At 44.3% G+C, this 19,893-nt stretch overlaps 2 protein-coding genes and 1 non-coding gene across 3 annotated transcripts in view; 2 read left to right on the top strand and 1 right to left on the bottom strand.

Moving 5' to 3' along the window:
- Positions 1-4,641: 4,641 nt before the first annotated feature.
- On the top strand, positions 4,642-8,978 carry RPL30 (ribosomal protein L30). Its single transcript, XM_030445460.1, has 5 exons — positions 4,642-4,729; positions 4,831-4,881; positions 5,817-5,962; positions 7,488-7,618; positions 8,811-8,978. The coding sequence occupies exons 2-5, from the start codon at positions 4,861-4,863 to the stop codon at positions 8,858-8,860; spliced, it is 348 nt and encodes a 115-aa protein (XP_030301320.1). The 5' UTR covers positions 4,642-4,729; positions 4,831-4,860; the 3' UTR covers positions 8,861-8,978.
- On the top strand, positions 8,461-8,595 carry LOC115597964. The gene has a single exon (XR_003987306.1). It is a non-coding gene; the product is annotated as a small nucleolar RNA SNORA72 (small nucleolar RNA).
- A 1,673-nt stretch (positions 8,979-10,651) lies between the features above and the next one.
- Positions 10,652-19,893, bottom strand: part of MATN2 (matrilin 2) — a 68,803-nt gene continuing 59,561 nt past the window's right edge. The window contains exons 21-25 of the mRNA XM_030445459.1: positions 18,676-18,828; positions 12,584-12,655; positions 11,924-12,034; positions 11,594-11,689; positions 10,652-10,838 (exon numbers count right to left, since the gene is read on the bottom strand). Coding sequence (XP_030301319.1) covers positions 10,786-10,838; positions 11,594-11,689; positions 11,924-12,034; positions 12,584-12,655; positions 18,676-18,828 — 485 coding nt within the window. The 3' untranslated portion in view covers positions 10,652-10,785. The remainder of the gene's footprint in view (positions 10,839-11,593; positions 11,690-11,923; positions 12,035-12,583; positions 12,656-18,675; positions 18,829-19,893) is intronic.

Below are 19,893 nucleotides of genomic sequence, written 5' to 3'. Positions count from 1 at the left end.
GCAAAGTGCACTGAGGAAAATAAAAAATGGAAATCTACACTCAGTTCCTTCTCTTGCCTGCAGGGCTTTGTACCTGCTTCCCTTTGTGTTCAAACCAAAGGGTAAGTTGTGCAGAGTGCACCAACCATCCATCTTACAGAAAGAAGTGGAGAAAGGAATTAAAGATTTATGAGGACAGAGAGGGAACATGTGTGGGCATGTATTGGCAGCCGAGGACGCCTACTGTGGGGGTCAGGGCTGCTCTGTACTTCACATTCTTTAAACAGGCCTTGGGTAAAGTACAAAAATAGCAATGAGAACCCAAGGGCCATTTGGAAGTGACTCCAGAAACACTAAATAACAATTTCATGGCCTTCCTCCCTCCTACCATGACTAAGGGAGAAGCTGCATCTTTTCAGAGGGAAGACTGGACACAACAGAGCTGGTGATGGAGATGGGCATAGATAGGGCCATGGCAGGAGCAGGCTGCACCTCAGTCTGTCAGTGTAGTGCCATGTACCAGGTGAGGCTTGGACATGATGTTCCCTCTGCAGATCATTCAGCACAACCAGGTTCCTGTGGGGTAACGTGATGCTCCACAGCTGCCTATGACACTGTCCTGCCTTGCTGGGAGCTCCAAGATGATCACCTTTCCACCAAAAGTGGTAACACCATGGATTTACCATAGGGAGATGTTACACATGATGATGTATATCAAGAGTTCACTGGCAAACCCAAAGAGGTGTATGCTCCCTTCTTCCAGCTTCTGTATATTGAAGCAAACACCATTGAGGCAAAGACAGAGCTGGGGCTGATGCCGGTGAGGCTCACACTTTTAATTTCTGCTTTGTAGATGGTGTGTATCACCTGGCTCACCTGTGGGCCACGGTAAGGAGTAGTGAGTGCCATGCACCTTCCAGTGATGATGCAGGATGAGGAGCTTTGGGATCAGGAGACTCAGGGTTGGGGAAGTGAAACAAAAGTGTGAGACTGAAAATGAGGGGAGGTTCCTGGGTGTGACAGGCAGAAGCAGAAATCAGGGGCAGCAGGTGAGGAGGAATGGGAATACAGGCTACAGCAGAGCTATTAACAACTGAGTGTTCAGAGCCCCCAAAATGACTGCAAATGATCCAGCAGGGGGACCTCTCCACAGACTCCCTGCCTTCCCTAATCTGAACCACCCTGGTACTGCCCCAATTGAGAGCTAAAAATAACCTCTACCAAAAGCTAAACAATCATCCTGAATGAGGAAAATTATTTTATTTGGGAAAATAAATAGTGAAATTAAAATAGAATGTAAATTGGGAGTGTTCAGGGATAGCTGTATCTCCAGAGGTAAAGCAGCAAATACCTCTGTCCAACAAATACACCTACAAAAAGGCAAACTTTGTTAAGATTTTTCTAAGGACCTGGCAATTTTTTAAGTTCCCAAGCCAGTACTACATGATAAACTTGATTAACTCATTCCAGAGCTCACTAGCTGCTAATAATTTTGAATAATTTTTATGTGTTTCCTACTGAAGCTATTAAATTTATATCTATTTTCTGATAGACCCAAATCTTGAGACTTTCCAAATCACAGTAGACTTTTCAGAATATTATTTTAATAATGAGTTGGTTTTTTTTAAAACTGTGACTCCTTTTCTCAACTCTTTGGCTATTCTGTACAGAAAGACCAACCCTGATCAGGCAACAAAATATTCCAAATTGTTTATTGTGGCACACAGTTCAAGCCAAACCTGACACTGATGCAAATTTGCATAGTTCCACTGAAGGCTGCTCTGTGATGCCAGTTTAGGAACCTCAGAGAACTGCCTTCGGAAATAGCTATTTCTGTTTCACCTGGGATGCCCATGACCTTGAAACTTAGCTCCTAGGACATGCACTGTAATTTCTTGGAAAGGAGGCAATCTGCAGATCTTATCATACTAATTACTGTCTTTAGAAGTCTGCCACTGTCAATTTCTGCACAATTTGGTCCTCAAGAAAATCAAGTATCTTGTATTGGCACTTTAAGCTGGCTACACATATAAGTATACAAATGTATGTATTTATATGTAGATATATGTGTGCATATACACATACTCCTTAGCACCCTTTTTGTTGGCTGAAAATAAGCCCAAGCTGTGCAGCCACAGGCAATATTTAACCTAAAGGTTTTCCCTGTTCCCTAATGAACATTTATGCATTTGGCAAATTTTCTTATACAGCTCTTTTCTTTCCTTCCTTCCTTTCTCATTGTAAAGCTGCTGAAAGGGTGCCCAAGGAGAGGTTTGAATCCAGATCCACCAGAGCTGTGCATTACTGAGCAATTCCCAGCAATCTGAAACAAGCAGCTGCATTTGAATGCTTTACAGTACAGGGGATAGTTTGGAGCATGACCCTGTGAAAATCAGATAAATGTGTTTGCATTTGCTGTAAATGTGATGATTATCAGAGAACACAGTCTGTCACTTTTAATAGCTCTGACAAGTGCAAAAGGAGAAAATAATGGCTGCAGGTGTTCACAAAATGTTGTGTAATTGTGATTTTGATGGAACTGAAAATGTAAGGAAGAACAGGAGTGTGTTTATGCATATTTTTATCCCATCAAAACAGTGTCTTCTGGTCCTATTGGTAAAATAAAAATGTAGGCCTAGCTTTTGAAAAGGCCAGTCTTTTTTGAATTGAATCTTGTCTTTCAGGATTAGTCCGTGGCCTCTGCCATCTGAAGGATAGCTAAAGACATTTTGCCTTCCCCTTGCAGTGGCTTCAGCAGATATTGCAACTTGAAAGCCCCCTCCTTAATGACATCACACAAATCACCCAACACCTCCTGGTTGGTTGTTGGTAGCAGATCAATACCTGTTACCATCTCAGGCACTCAGTGGCTCTGACAAGGAGCAAGTCCTGAGGGATAAACCATTGCCTGCAGATACCTACAGACAGAGGGTAAGCAGAGAATGGCTTCAGACTTTGTTCTGTGTCCCTTGCTGCCAGGGTGATCCCCATATTCTTTCCATTTGAATGCAAGAGGACAATTTTTCACTATGAGGACAGTCAGACACAGGAATGGTCTCCCAGGGGAAGTGGTGGATTCCCCCACTTTGGAAAGATTTAAGTCTCCCCTTGACAGTGTGCTGAGACATTTCAATACAAACAATAGTAGTTGAAGAGTTGGACCAGATGATCCTAGAGGTCCCTTCCAACCTGACATTCTAAGACTCTGTTCTAGGCTGGCACCACCATGGGATTGAATGCAACTGTTCCTAGCCTGACATTGGGAACCTCATGTCAGCCACGTTCACAGCCAGCTCATGTGTGTCCAGCAAGACGATTTTCATGGACACACAGAACAGAGCCCATGGCTGGCAGGAGATTCCCTACACCATGACTCCAGTGCAGCAGAGGACGGGGCTGCCCTCCTGCTGGCCAAGGCCACCACGCAGCCAGGCAGGAGAGCGGTGACATTGCCCCAGCAAACCCCGGAGCTGCACGCAGGCAGCATCAGGCCTGGTGAAACAAAGGTGCTGCAGCTTTACAGAAACTTGATGTGTGGAAACAAACCTGCCCACCCAGGGAAGGTGATAAAGCGGGATGTTGGCTGAAACGCCGGGTGCCAGGGGGATCTCTCCTCCTAACCTGCACACCGCAGCTAAATGCAGGTAGCTATTTATCACACAAAGCTATACATATGTATTACAGAAACATGCATATGCATACAAGAAGCGAGGTTATTCAAATCAGCATTAAATAAGTTTGCATCCATCTCCGCATGCCCACCGTCCCCTGGTGGTGGCGGGCAGGAGTCTTCTGGAGGAAGGCTCCGAGTCTTCCTCAGGGTGCCCTTTTCACCTTTGCTGAGTTGGCAGGGATCAAGACAGCAAAACTGCTTTCTGCCTGCTTAATGCTCAGCTGTACATTGTTCCTGGTATCTGTTACAAAGATAAATGAGTGGAGTGATAGGGCCTCGCTATCTGGCCTTCTACATTTTAACCCGTTATTTTCTGAATCAAACCAAGCGCTCAGCGCTTATACAGCAGCAAAACGTGGTCAGACCAGGACGCGTCTCTATCGCTCCAGTGGCTTGTGACGCCGAAAAGATTTATTTTCCCTGTACCGTAATTTTCCATCTCTGCCCTGTGACAGCAGTGACACCCCCGCAGGGGCTGGGAGGCTTAGGACCCTCGGACTCCCTACAAGGGGCTTCCTTCAGCAGCACCTGGAGCCTACCACAAACCTATGAAGGGAAAAGCGCATTTAAAATCGCTTTGTCAAACACGGGAGAACGTACAGCCCACAGAAGGGCGACCGGAGCCTCCCAGCACTCACCCCCCGACTCCCCTCAGCCGCTCCCGGTATGGCGGCCGCGTTGCCCCGCCCCCCGCCCGGCCCCGCCCCTTTGCCATCCAGGCTCCTCCCATCCCTCACCAGGCCCCGCCCCTTTGCCCTCCAAGCTCATCCCATCCCTCACCAGGCCCCGCCCCCTTGCCCTCCAGGCTCCTCCCATCCCTCACCAGGCCCCGCCCCTTTGCTCTCCAAGCTCCTCCCATCCCCCACCAGGCCCCGCCCCTTTGCCCTCCAGGCTCCTCCCATCCCGCACCAGGCCCCGCCTCCCGCCCGCTCCTTGGGACTCTGCGCGTTGGTGGCGGGAGGGAGGGGTTTGGGGGTTTTTCGCGGCTCTCGCGAGAGTTCCCGCGGCGGTATCCGCGATGCCGTGTGAGAATTGGGTCCTTTCTGGCGGCCCGGCCATCTTGGCGGCGCGACTCCGGTGAGTGGGGGGCGGCCGGGGCGGTGGCGGGGGCGGGCGGGGGGTCCGCTGCTCGGTGCTAACCCCTTCCTCCCCACCCCCCGTTCACCCCTCTATTCCAGTTACCGCCCGACCCGACGCAAGGCAGCAACATGGTGGCCGCGAAGAAGACGGTGAGTAGGAGCAGGCCGTGCCGGCCTCACGTGGCGGCGGCCCGGCCTCAGCCAGCGGCGGGCGTTGCGCGGGAATGGGGCGGCGAAGCGCGGCGGGTTACGCGGCGGGCAGGCGGAGTGGGCACCGGCTTGGTTTGCGGCGAGGTGCATGGGCATAGCCAGAGTCGCCTGTCGAGGCCCTCAAAGCCTCCCGGGCTGCCTGCCGCGCCCTGCAGCCTCCTACCAGCGGCTCCTCTGCCCTTAGATTCCTCCCGTGCCCGGTCCCGGGTTGCTTACAGGGTCCCTGTGGTACCTGGTGGAAGGGGGTGCCGGCACTGAGTTCCTACTGCGGGTGGAGCTCTGCTTTTGCATTTTCTGGTGTCTTCTTGCCTTTCTCCTAAAGCGACTCAAGCAAGCGTGGGTTTCTTGTTATGTGGTGGCTGTCGGGTTTGCAAATGCACGCTCTGTCCTGAGCACCGCCTTCTCCTGTTGGGGGTCTCATCTTACGTTGCATGTAATTATTTGTTTCTGCTAACGGATATAATGCTAGTATTGGCTGTCCTGGGAAGAGATGTACAACAAAACTGGCTTAGATTTACAAGGAAGAAGCAGTGTTTACTTGAATTTCACTAGCTGAGCTTTGATGAAGACCTGTCAGATACATCCAGATGCTACCATTTAGCACAGGTTGCAGCAACAGTCCTTTAAGAGATCTTTTCCAGTTGTAAGGTAAACTGGGTAAAGATTATTTTTATGAGATTAGGAAAGCATCAGCAACCCCCTTATTCATGAGCTTTCTCAAACTCACACAGTAGGCTGGCTTTTCTTATTATGAATTGCAAATTATAGGAAATTGCTAATTGATAGCATTTGGAATGTCATTTTCTTATGTCCTCTGCAATTTTGCAATATGTAGCATACATTAATGCTTTTCTCTTTTTATTTGTTTGTTTTAGAAAAAGTCCCTAGAGTCCATAAACTCTAGGCTTCAGCTGGTTATGAAAAGTGGTAAATATGTGCTAGGATACAAACAGACTCTGAAAATGATTCGGCAGGGCAAAGCCAAGTTGGTCATCCTAGCCAACAACTGTCCTGCTCTGAGGTAAGCATGTATGAAAAACCCAATACTCTTTAAAACTGAGCCTTATTGCTCACTTATTCCAAAGTGCTGTGTAATAAATGATGAGGTTTTTTAGTGTGTAATGATCTTGGGTCTGAATGCATTGAAAGGCTTCTCAGCATTTTTATAGCTTTCTTCAACATAGAATTCACACAAGTGAGGTAGCTTTTCACACTGTGCTTTATTTCATTAAAAGTATAATGGGGCTGAATTCCTGTGGTTTTTCCAAGTAGCATATTTGGAAATACTATTACAGATAGGAAAACTGGTAATTGACACTGATTTAAAATATTACTGGAAGCACACAAAAATTGCCTTCCAAGTAAAATAGAAATTAGGTTCCTGGTCTGTAAAACTTCTTTTTTTGAGTGTGAAATCCTTTACTAACTTCCTGACATTTTCTGTGTTGAATTTCTGGGCCCCGTTTGCCACCAGGGGATACTGACAGGTTCAAGAAACTGTAGATGCAGAAAAGCAAAATTAGGTGCTGGAGAGATGGCAGGACTGTTGCAGTTTGTAGTATGTTAGCATGTGGATCCCAGAGGTGCCTGAGGAGCAGTATTGACCACTAGAATATCCTGGTGGAAATTGGAAGAGAAGGGAGAGAAAAAAGAGTTAAAAAGAGAAACATACAGTTTCTTTCTTAATTGTCAGCAACCAGATCTCTGTTCAGCATATGCCTGTTTGGGATCAGCATTATAATGGTTATCATCCCTCAGTTTAGGAAGGATATCGAGGTCCTGGAGCGGGTCCAAAGGAGGGCAACCAGGCTGGTGAAGGGACTTAAACACAGATCCTATGAGGAGAGGCTGAGGGAGCTGGGGCTGTTCAGTCTGGAGAAGAGGAGGCTCAGGGGAGACCTCATCACTCTCTACAACTCCCTGAAAGGAGGGTGTAGCCAGGTGGGGGTTGGTCTCTTTTCCCAGACAACTTTCAACAAGACAAGAGGGCATGGTCTTAAGTTGTGCCAGGGGAGGTTTAGGTTGGATATTAGAAAGAATTTCTTTACGGAGAGGGTGATCAAGCATTGGAATGGGCTGCCCAGGGAAGTAGTGGATTCTCCATCCCTGGAGATATTTCAAAAGAGACTGGATGTGGCACTCAGTGTCATGGGCTGGGAACCACGGGGGGAGTGGATCAAGGGTTGGACTTGATGATCTCTGAGGTCCCTTCCAACCCAGCCAATTCTATGATTCATTTATATACTTTTGGTTAGCTCCTGTAACATTCCTGGAGCCTAGAAGACTCCAATCCCCATCCTTTCTGTAGAAAGGAGCAGTAGGAGCAGCCTGAAGATTTGCACTCTGAAAGTGGGTTTGGTGCTAACACTCTTCAAGTGTGCTGCTGGGTGAGGGTTCCTGAGTCTGCCAAGGAACTGGTGTTTTTTCTGTGTGGGAAGGATGACTTTGTAACATTTAAATGTGATTGGAGTTAAAGCTACTCTTGCTGTATCACATCAGTGGGAATTGTTTGTCAGTGCTGTTAACACCCAGTTGTTGCCTTTCAGAAAGTCAGAGATTGAGTACTACGCCATGCTTGCCAAGACCGGGGTCCATCACTATAGCGGCAACAACATCGAGCTGGGCACAGCGTGTGGGAAGTACTACCGGGTGTGCACGCTGGCCATCATCGACCCAGGTAAGGGCTGCTGCATGGCAGCAGTACTGTCATCAGTGCTTCCTCCCTTCACCTCTCAGGGGCAGCACTGAGCAAGGGATGTGCAGGGGTGATGACACATTTTGCTCTCCGTTCCAGTCAGGTTTAACTCTGAACAAGATTCTGTTGTACTTTTGTGAGTTCTGGTTTCTTACAACCTGGAACTACTGCTGCTTGTTTTTGCATATAGCTCCTTTTGCTGCTGAACCCTGGGAGCTTGTGTTTGGTCTACTTGCTGGTCTGTAATGCAGTTTCAGTGGCTGGGACACAGCTTTATGGTACATGTTTCTGAGCCTGTCAGCTTGAATGTGAGCTTGTGGGAACGTGCTGTTTACATCAGCCCTGTTTGACTTCTTAATCTAAGACAAAGAATTGTGAGTTCTCCTGCTTCCCAGAATGATGTATGAAAAAATAACGTATATGCAGGTGGATACTAATCTTAGGTTGAAAATCATACTAAGTTTTTAATTTTTAAACTGTAAATCTGTATACAAACTCTTGTTTGGTAGCATTGCTTTTTGCAGGGAGTTGTTCAAGTTCCTCATGAACATCAGAATTAGGTGACTCATCATCCTTTTTCCAGAATCTTTTCAGAGAAGAATCAGTCTTTTGTTCTGTTTGTTGAACAAAATGCATACACACAGAGTTAATGATTTCTGTAATAACTTTAACCAAATGTTCCTCCAGTGACCTCTGTTGGAATTACTGTTTCTTCAGAAAATTTGATTTACCTCGCTTGTATTCCAGTATTCGCTGTGAAATGTTAGTTTTAGGCTTGATTTTTGGGTGGGGAAGGAACTGCAAGTAAATCTTAGCGCTGTGTAACGCGAATATTCTCGCTGTCCTGATCTGTTTGTGACCAGGGGAGGCTAGACATTCGCTACATCAAAACTCTGCATTGTGTCCTCCAGGACTAGACTGTTGCTCTAGTACTGGCTTTGTAAATGCTAGTGACAGGTACATAAGTACTCTAAAAATGCTGTGTATGGATTAGCAAAATATAAGTATTTTTATCAAGTCATCAAAATACTTTGCTTTCTTCTCTAGACAAACTATTGCTTTTGAGTTATGTATTTGTAGAATCATTGTATTGGGTTATTTTTACTTTTTGGTTTATTCCTATAAACAGATTTTTCTGTGGGTCCTCTTGTAACAAGGTATTTTTGTTTTACAGGTGACTCTGACATCATTAGAAGCATGCCAGAACAAACCAGTGAGAAGTAAATGCTGTAAAGGTGTTATTTCTACAATAAAACTGGTTACAAATCTGTTTTAAGAAAAATTTGTATCATACCTTTGCTGGTTTTAGGGAACAAAGTATATAAATGAAGATTCATTACCACTACTGTGTTTCCTGTTCTGTTAAAAAAAACCCTTCACAGGACAAAACTTGCCTGTTTCTTTATCCAGAAGTTGTGAATCTTGAGAGGTAAGCAGAGCAAGACTTGATCATGGCAAGTGTGGTGCCAGATGCCAGCATACAAGGGTTTCCTTTGGTTTTGGGGTGCTGATGCAAAAACAAATTATGTGAGGTTCAGTAGCAAATTTGGGATGTCAGTGGAGGACCCCAGAGGGTTTACTTACACTAAGAAAATTCATGCTGTTTTTACTAAATCAATCACAAAGTACTAATGCAAATTATCCCATTTGTCTTTTTCCTTCCAAAATAATACGTCTGTCAGATGGCAAATAGGACAGCTGCTACACACCATGTATCACATCATACTTTCTCTAAGATACCAGTTGTCTTCTCAAAGCTGAGTTTAAGTTAGTCCATTTGTGTAATTTTTTTGAAGATGTTACATTAGAAACAGATGAGTTGGTGTTCCCAAGTCACTGAGGACATTGGTATCTTGGATTGCATGAGTGCAGGATATTCCTTATGACCAGTGCTTATTAATTGAGGTGTCAGTACTTTGCTGACATGGTAAAAGGAACACCTAATGAAAATCAGTAGGTACTGGTGTCCTTGCAGAACTTGTGTCCTCTTTGACAAATATGCCAAAACTCAGCATATCTTTTTAAAACTTGCTGTCATGTATCCAGGAGCTTTCATTAGCTTATCTGAGAGCATTTAATCTGGTTTTGTTGCAACAACTGCTGCTTCTGGTGTAGACTGAAGTGTTATGTGTTTCTATTTGGAGATCTTCTTTTCTAAGAGGTAAATCTGTGTGTCAAAGCATAGGACAGAGTGCTGGTGACTCTGCCTGTTAAACCACAGATTTAACCATCAGTTAAATCATCATCAGTCCAATCATCAGATGGAACCACCAGTTCCAGAGAGTGTAGATACTGCTGTCACTGTGAAATTAAAGCTACCTGACGTGTGCCGTTGCTGCCATGGGAAAGGAGTAAAACGTCAAGGCACTGTAGCTGGCCTGAATGGCTGGAAGCAATTTGCTGTTGTTATGTCTAAGTGACAAGAGTGGGCAGAGCTACTTGTATTGCCCAAAGAACAATTCTGCAGTTAAATACTATCTGCATTCAGAAAAGTTGGAGAATCACCAAATGCTGACCAAGGAATGGTAGGGAGAAGTTAGATGGTGTGGATGGGGCAAGACAAAATACTTGAAACTCTGCATTTGATACCCTGATAGTCTGGCAGACTTCCCCCTTTGTGCATTCACTTTCATCACAGTTTCAACACAAACATAAATTTATATTTTTGCTTTGAGCTGATTTCAGCAGTTTACTTGTTCGAAAAACTGAAACCTGATCTGTAATGCTGCCCCAGTTGTTCCGTTCTTATATAGATGTGTATGTATAGAACTATATCAACACAACTAGGGTGCTTGAAATACTAGCAGAGTGAAGGGGGAAATAAAAGCAAACCAAATAAACTTTTACCCTAAAATGACTTAAAAACACAGAAGTTTCACTTCAAAAAATAACAGCATTTTATTATTTTGCGTAGCTTATTTGTTCAGTTGTGCTTAGAGTTCTTGATAGTTGCTGAATTGCTTACATATATAAAATTTTCAACATTTCTTATCAGCAGCCAATGCAAGACAACAATACGTAGATGCAGGGATCCAAAATAATCTTTTCAACTTCAGGAACAAGGATTTATTTTTTAACCAGTTTATGAAAATAGCTCTGACAGATTCGTATGTATAAATAAACAGTGTAGTATACACTTAAACTTTTCATCAGTGTTTTAGCCTGCTTTCCAAGTCTTCCATTCTCTTTGTCATTTCTTCCAGTAGACAAAAGTTAAGGAAAGAGCAATGATGGTATGCATTAACAGTAAAACAGTGTCAGCTGTTGCTGTGGTCCATAAACGTGTTCTTGTTCCTCCTCTTTTTTACCCTCTTCGATTCCCAATAGTTTCTGATATAACACTCCCCCACATTTTCTTGTTCTGGTTTCATCAGCTTCTCAAAACCAGCAGATTCTCAAAAGCTGTGTGAAGCCCCATTCATTAACAGTTGTGTTACACTGCTCTGTGTAGTAATCTTACTGCACTTTAAAACCACAACTTTTATCTGTGTATCTGTTCATGCAAAATTAATCAGACTTCAGTCCTCTGAATTTCTTCTTTTGGAGTATTGTTTAAATGACTTGCTGCATCTGGTTCTTTACCAAGAAGTTCAGAAGAGGAACACCTCTCTTCTGACCCCTGTAATCAGTAAATGCTACTTTGAAGCCATCTGAAGAAATAACCCAAAGCAGTGTTACTCTTGCATTTGAGCAGTCATTTCTTACCTGTCCCTGAAAGTGTTACTGTTGGGGATTACTGAATTTTAAGATCCTTACTAATATTTTGGTCCTTTCTATGAGGGGAAGGCAGATTTCAAGTCTGAAAAGCCTTGCTTCTTGGAGATTAATGTCTGTTAAGTACTTCTCATTACACTAATGAGCTATGGAGGCAGCTTAGACTTGATGCATTGTCATTTCTTGATGCATTTCTTTTAGCTTGCCTCTTATATGTAAGAAGCAATTATTCTGAAAGGATATATCTCTGTGTGAGTTTTCTAACTTCATTGGTTGCATAGTTCTGGAACGTCACAAGGTTTTCACATTTGCACTGTTCTTTATCTTTAGAAGATTTTGCTGAAAAACAGAAACCATCAACTGTAGGCTAAATGCTGAATAAATTAAATGGGGTGGGGGAGGAAATTATAAGGACTTATAAATGCAGAGCAGGTTTAATACAGTTTCCTGTTCTCAAAACAGGTCAACATCCAAAGGTATGCTCTTATAAGTGCTGGAAAACAGTACATAACACTTAGGCCATTATATTCATACAGTGGTCTGGATCATTCTAAAGTAAGGTAACCTGATTACCTGTTGTTCCTGTTGGGTGAGTGTGACTGTCTTCAAAGAGATACTTGTAGTGTACTGCAAGATTGGGACAGGCAATGACATCTGTGATGGCTATTGTGGTTGATTCGGATCCTGCAGGAAACCACCCCCAAAAGTCTAAAAATCAGACCCTCTTAAGTATACAGTGATTTTTCTACTCACATGCACTGAGATCTTAATTAGTGAGTAAGCTTACTGAATGCAGTGAGGATCATTCACAGAGAGGACTGGGATACAAAGGTGTGAAGGAACTGAGCTTTTAGGCTGTATATACTGTATAGATGATTTAAGCTGTGGGTTGCAGAACTGAAAGGGACTTGTGAAGGCTCCTGAGCAAAGTGACTGAAAGCTGAACAAGCCTCAACATAGCAAGCACGGTGTTGAAACAGAAGTTTCCCCATCAAGTAATTAATTTGGATGGTGTAAGAAGCAGGCAGCCATGCATTTGTTAAAGTATCTCAACTTTTTCTGTGCAGAGTTGAATTGCAGAAAGGAGGGAGGCCTGGAGGGGGGTAGGAAGGGGCAGGTAATGAACAATTCTCCCGTAGGTGAATTGTTGGAGTTCTTTACAGAAGGCAGCATTAAGAAGCAACTTAGCAAAGATTTGGGGAGACAGCAGGACAGTGAGTTCAAGCAGCCAACCTGAAGGCTGTGGACCAGTCTTACGTAGTCTCCCAGAAGATGAATCCTGCTGGTGAGCTGATTCTTTCAAGGCTGGTAGAAAGAAAGTGCCGAAGGAAATGAGGTCACAAGAGACACAATAAAAATGTTCATGTTCCCTAGAAAGGGAGATGTGTGTTAACAGTAATTTGGGAGTTTGTCTCTTGTAACACATGGAGAATGCCTCATACCCATGCAGTTAGGAGGTGTCCATTGTTGATGGAAACTCCAGGACTTGCCCTTCAACTCAGACTACCAGAGGAACTCTACCAAAACCAGAGGTGCTTTATGAACAGTAGTGAAACTATCAGAAATAACAGCAGCCTCCTTTATGTCCTTAAGAGAAAAACGTGTCTTTCATCGTCATGCATCACTCTTTTGGGGCAAGCTCAATATAAATAAAAACTGCTTGGAGAAGGAAGACATTTCTTACTCCGCAGTTTTCTGCTTTATAATGGGAAATTGATCAGAGAGAAGTATTTAAGTGAGAAGGGTGCAGTAGATTTTATCTTATGCATTAAACTTAAAAGCAAAAATACAAGCTTGTAATTTATGAAGAACAGCCTTTAAAATATAGGAATTTATTTTAGACTCCACATACCCATCTTTTTAGTTAAAGGGTACCTGGAGAAAAACGTAAACCTGCTTGACATGTTGGTATACACCTCGAGTCATCCTTTGCTCACGTTTTTTGCCGCAAGAGGGTGGTGTAGAGGCAGTTTGGTTCCTTAAGAACTGGTGCTTTCCAGAAAATAAATGCTTCACCTTCGATTAACTGTAGGGCCTAGATGAGCTGAAGAACATACATTTAACTGCACGACTTGATCAGCTATGCCAGGGGATTGGATGAAGCATCTGCATATCCCAGTGAATATATCCAGAGTTCCTTTACTGAAAGTGAGTGCATCAGGGTAAAGGGTGATGGTGCAAAGTTTCCTGATATGCCAGGAAGATGCAGAAGGGAGGTGGAAGATGCTGCAGGGCCCCACAGGTTTGCTCTGGTATCGGGATCTCTGTTGGTCTGGTGAATTTTGACAGATGCAGGTTAATGTGTAGCTGTGCTAAGTTGCACTGGAATGGAGATGAGGTCCTCTAAGTGAAGACTGGAATGATTGAGCATGAGAACACAGAATGAACAGAGATCATAGAATCAGCCAGGTTGGAAATGGTCCCAGATCAAGTCCAACCTTTGACCCACTACTGCCATAGTTCCCAGACCATGGCACTGAGTGCCACATTCGGTCTCTTTTTTAAAAACCTACAGGGATGGAGAATCCACCACCTCCCTGGGCAGCCCATTCTAGTGCCTGATCACCCTCTCTCTAAAGAATTTCTTCCTAATATCCAACCTAAACCACCCCTGGCACAGCTCAAGTCCATGCCCTCTTGTCTTACGGAAAGCTGCCTGGAAGAAGAGACCGACCCCCCCCCTGGCTACACCCTCCTTTGAGTGATGAGGTCTCCCCTGAGCCTCCTCTTCTCCAGACTGAGCACCCCCAGCTCCCTCAGCCTCTCCTCACAGGACTTGTGCTGGATCCCTTCACAGCCTCCCTGCTCTTCTCTGGACCTGCTCCAGTACCTCGATATCCTTCCTGAATTGAGGGGCCCAGAACTGGACGCAGGACTCAAGCTGTGGCTTCACCAGGGCTGAGTACAGGGGCAGAATCCCTTCCCTGGACCTGCTGGCCACGCTGTTCCTGATACAGGCCAGGATGCCATTGGCCTTCTTGGCCACCTGGGCACACTGCTGGCTCATGTTCAGCTTCCTGATGACCCAAACTCCCAGGTCCCTTTCTGCCTGAGATCACTGGTTGAGGAAGACCGGAGTTAGTGGGCAGAACTGAAGTGTTAATGTATCAAAAAGGCTGGGAACTTGCTGGTGAAGGAACTCAGATTTTCATAGAATCATAGAATTTTCAGGGTTGGAAGGGACCTTTAAGATCACCTCGTTCCAACCCCCCTGCCATGGGCAGGGACACCTCCCACTAGCTCAGGTTCCTCAGAGCCCTGTCCAGCCTGGCCTTAAAAACTCCCCGGGATGGGGCTTCTACCACCTCTCTGGGCAACTTGTGCCAGTGTCTCACCACACTCATGAAGATTGTCCTGACTTCCAATCTCAATCTACCCTCCTCTAGTTTGAATCCATTCCCCCCCCGTCCTATCACTACCTGACATCCTAAAAAGTCCCTCCTCAGCTTTCTTGTAGGCCCCTTCAGATACTGGAAGTCTACAATAAGGTCACCTTGGAGCCCTCTTTCCTCCAGACTGAATAACCCCAACTCTCTTAGTATGTCCTCATAGGACAGATGCTCCAACCCTCTGATCATCCTCGTGGGCCTTCTCTGGATGCATTCCAGCATGTCCATGTCCCTCCTGTAACAGGGGCTCCAGAACTGGATGCAGTACTCCAGGTGGGGTCTCATGAGAGCAGAGTAGAGGGGGAGAATCACTTCCCTCAACCTGCTGGCCACACTTCTCTTGATGCAGCCCAGGATACATTTAGCTTTCTGGGATGCACATGTACGCTGATGGCTCATGTTGAGCTTCTCATCCACCAGCACCCCCAAGTCCTTTTCCTCAGGGCTGCTCTCAAGCCAGTCACTGCCCAGCCTGTATCAGTGCTTGGGATTGCCTCAACCCAGATGCAGGACCTTGCACTTGGTCTTGTTGAACTTCATGAGCTTGGCATGGGCCCACCTCTCCATCCTGTCAAGGTCCCTCTGGATGGCATCCCTTCCCTCCAGCGTGTCAGCCACACCACACAGCTTGGTGTCATCAGGGAACTTGCTGAGGGTGCACTCAGTGCCACCATCCATGTCACCAACCAAGATGTTAAACAAGACTGGTCCCAGTGCTGATTCTTGTGGGACTCCACTTGTCACTGGCCTCCACTTGGACATGGACCCATTGACAGCCACTCTTTGGGTGCAGCCATCAAGCCAGTTCTTAATCCACCAAGTGGTCCATCCTTCAATCCCAGGTTTTACCAGCTTGGAGAGCAGGATGTCGTGTGGGACTGTGTCAAAGGCTTTGCTCAGGTCCAGGTGAATGATGTTGGTTGCTCTTCCCTTGTCTGTTGATGTTGTGACCTTTTCAAGAAGGGTACAAAGTTCGTCAGGCACAATTTGCCCTTGGTGAAGCTGTGTTGATCACACCCAGTCACCTCTTCATTATTCTTCTGCCTCATCAGTGCCTCCAGGAGGATCTGATCCATGATATTACTGGGCACAGAGGTGAGAATGACTGGCCTGTAGTTCCATGGATCTTCTCCTTTCCCCTTTTGAAAATGGGAGTTATGTTTCCCCTTTTCCATTTTGGAGAAGACTTCATGGTAGAGAGGTGTGGGATGAGATCATAAGGTAAAGAACAAAACTGAGGACTCCAGCAGAAGAACACTGGTAACAAGGATGGTGAGATTTCCAGTGCAGGAGGGAAGAAACAGGAAAGATGAATGTTGAGTGTTTGGCTAATGACTTGCCCTAGAAGTCATTTAAGACCTGTAGGCTCATGTGAAGGCTGTCTAGGAAGGGCAGAGGAACTGACCTGAAAAGTTTCAGCTGTAATGGATGGGAAAGGAGACTGATAGGTACACACTGGTAAAGGTGTAGCAGAAGGTCTCCAGTCTGGGACAGTCACTGGGCATTTCAGAAACTCCTCATCAGGTTCCAGAAACTGGCTGAGGCCCAAAAATATCTGATCTTAAGACCTCCGTAAAAGCTGTGAATAATCAGACAAGTAGTGGACAGAGGCTTCTAACTCTAAGTCCCTTGGTGAAGTTGTACAATGAATAAAAATAGTAAAATTTGTTGGGGAACAGCGCTAACTTGGGTGTTTGTTTTTAGTGTTTTAAGTATTTAATTAGGAAAAGTTTGTGAGAGTCTTCAAAAAAGTGAGTCTTCAAAAGCAGTGGCTGACTTCACAGCAGTGATAAAGAGCTGCAATTCAGAAGAACAGAAGGTTAACCAGCAAGCTGGTGAGTACTGCCATCTGATCAGGGCTGGGGTCTTGTGACAAAAATAGTACCTGTCTGTGTAACTAAAGGCTCCCATGATGTACATGCTCAGAACAGGGGTGAAGAAGCAATCATGGTGAATGTATTATGTATGACATTGCTGTAGCCTTGTTAGTGCTTCCAGGCAGATGAGAAATTAACATTAAGCAAGGCAATGTATGGGACCTTTCCAACTGAACTCCTCTTATTAAGAGGAAAATAATTTTTTTTCTTTTTAACTAGAGGTTATCAAGAATAATCAGCACCTATTCTACAAGGCTGATGCTTTCTTCCAGAATAAAAGGGAAAGCCTTACCCCAAAAGAGATTTGGAGGATTTCTGCTTTGCTTGGAAATACACAGCCCATCCGCAGCTGAGGTGGGATGAGAGGCTCTGTCAGTGGATGTTCAGAGGGTCCCCACTGCCCTCCCAGGCTGGAGCCTCAAAAAGCCTCAGCTGAATAACAAGGCTGGAGTAGAAATGAAATTATTGCTATTGGAAGGGAGGGAAAAATATTAGGTTGTACACCAAAACAGAAGCAGGAACAAAAAATGAAAGTTCAGTTTGTGTAAGAAGCTTGGAGGCAGAATTTCTGGTGGAGTGAACTGATGAGCAATGGCCTGGAGTGTCCAGAAAAACAAGGCTGTGTCAGTCCTCAAGTCACAGGTTTGAGGCATTGCCTGTTGGTGAGAGAGCAGGTAGGCAGAAGCTGGGAGGCACCAGCTCTGCCCAGTCTAGAAACAGCCACAAAGGGGCAGGATTTACTTATTTTTCATATGGTAAGCAATGCAGTTTAAAAAAACCAACCAACCAAAGCAAGCATTAAAAAATCGCTGTTCCTAAACACTACTGTGGGTGCCTGAGGAATGCAATTACCATCACTGAGCCTGAGTTTGCAAATGAGGGAATTAGTACACCAGTTGCCAGATAGTTCTGGCTTTGGCATCTCCCCAAGCTTTTGAGGTGACAGGCTGTCATCAGCAAGCTAATCTGTTAATTGAACAGACTTGGTTACATGCTATCATAGTACTTTGTGTTACAGAAATATAGAACTAAGAATTCTTAGGACTGAAAGAAACACAAAAAATATACAAGCTAATTAGTATCCTCATATTCTTTTTTTTTTTTTTTTCAGGTTCTTCCTTGATATCTGTATGAGGAAGAAATGCATTGCTGCTTGCCAGCCAGACTTACACAGTAACATTAAAGAAGAAAATAAAACCTGGTTGCATTTAATTCCAGCCAAGTAAAAGCTAGTGAAAAGGAATTAATCTTGAAGAATTCTAGATTATTATTCACAGTGACGTTTCTGAATTTTGCTTCAGGTACCAATTTGAATGTACAAATAGAGTCCTGGAACTGTGGGAATGGGAAAGACTTGCTGACCTCTCCCTGGCTGAACAGATTTTGCCCCAGCTCACATTCCCTCTCCTCCCTACCCCTTCTAAAACTTCAGCTGGTAATGTGTATGTAGAGGCTACTTGTGCCAGAGTGAGGAAAATAAAACCTTCCACATTTGTGGAGCAAAACTTAAGAGCTTATAAATAACTGAGATCCACTCTTTGTTGGTGTGAATGTGTGTTCAATGAACTATTTGGAGTCTTCTATAAATACACACAACTCCTGATGATTTGCTTTGCTGTGGTTTAGGTTTCTTGCCACTGGTCTTAAAGAGTGATTTTTGCTCTCACTAAGACATTATAAATCCCTGATTATTATCCCGCATTCCTAATGAAGCAGATCATGCTTCTTTGGTGGGGCAGGGTTCAGCATACGGCTGATTTGACTGCAGAAAAAGAAAGAGAAGGGAGCAGTTAAACCTTCCAGCACAGAACTGTACATTTTATGAAAATAAAGACCATTATTATAAGCCTTTACCTGGTGATAGATTAATGGTATATGTTCCTCAAATATTAAAGGGCAGGAAAATTACCTTGAGTGACATATGCCTTGCAATGAGTGACAAATGCCTTGTCAGGCATTTCTGACACCAATGATTTGTGACCTACATACTATAACACTAGTGGTCTGCAAAAAATCTATAAGCATCCCTTCCTTTTCTACCTCAGTGAAAGTGGAATACCTTCACAGATCTGGGCTGTTAGCTCTTCACTTATGTCCTCCAGAGCTGTAAAATCCTCAGCATAGAAGAGATGTTTGTATGGTGGCTCTGAAGCAATTTCCAGCAGTTCTTCCTCAATTGCTTTTCCTATTCCAACAGCATAGATAATTATACCTAGATTCAAAAGAAATTGCACATAATTATTACTTGAGCAGTTCTAAACCCTTGTTTCTCCATGAAAGGAAAATATGAGCATTAGTAAGAGAGAGAGAGAACGGGAGAGCACAGCAAATGTATATACTGTTTAACTTCAAAATTGGTTTTAAGAAGGCTTAATATGCTTTAGTGATTGAGAGATGTGTAGGAACTCACTGCTTTGCTGTAAATTGGCAGATAGATTTTAAGTTAAGAGATAACAGTTGTCTGACCACTACTGATAGTAAAAGAACACATAAGGGTTACTGCAAAACATCAAAGAGAATCACATCAGCCTCCCAGTTGAGCTTAAAGTTCCTGGTTTGTGTGTGCCTACATATGTAGGTGTGTAGAATAAAGCTAATTACTGGGTTGAAGGGAAGACCTGTTATATATTAGCAATTGGGCCAGAATCCTGAACGATGGCAGTAATTTTTTTGTGAAAAATATAAAAGCTTAGTGTTTCACCAAAATCCTCAGAGCATGTTGAGATTAGATACATGCAGTCTAAATAACACTGGTAAGCTGTGAGGTTTACACAAAGGCTCCCAGACCTGTGTGGGTAAGAACAGGGGAGAAGTGACTTGCGGGGCCAGTAGGGAAATAACCTTACAACAGGGATGCTTGGAACAAGTATTTCCCCAGCAAAGGTGCTAGGGAGAAAGTAAATGCATACTTGTAGTTTTCTTCACTCTGAAAGGAGGGAAGGAGAAAGCGGTTCCCAGCTCTCCCCCTGGCCAGATTTTAAACAAGTAATAAATAGACAGAATAGTGATCTCCAGTATCGCCTTTTTAAATTATTTCTTTATTCTCATGAACATTTGATCTGATGCATTTCATTAGGAAGTATCCACAACTCGTACTGATTTTGTTATTCATATACTACTATTTGCTTCATTGTATTTCAAGCTTTTTCATAAGATTCACCTGCCTTCTCAGCTGATTGTTTTCATGGAAAACTTGGGATGAGGAGGTTTGATATATCTTTATTATCACGGGGTAGTAACAGCCACACACTCACTGAATTGCAACTCTACCCCTTTT

This window comes from Calypte anna, chromosome 2, assembly GCF_003957555.1.
Source record: "Calypte anna isolate BGI_N300 chromosome 2, bCalAnn1_v1.p, whole genome shotgun sequence".
Lineage (NCBI taxonomy): Eukaryota > Metazoa > Chordata > Aves > Apodiformes > Trochilidae > Calypte > Calypte anna.
This window is presented reverse-complemented; position numbering and strand designations above follow the sequence as displayed.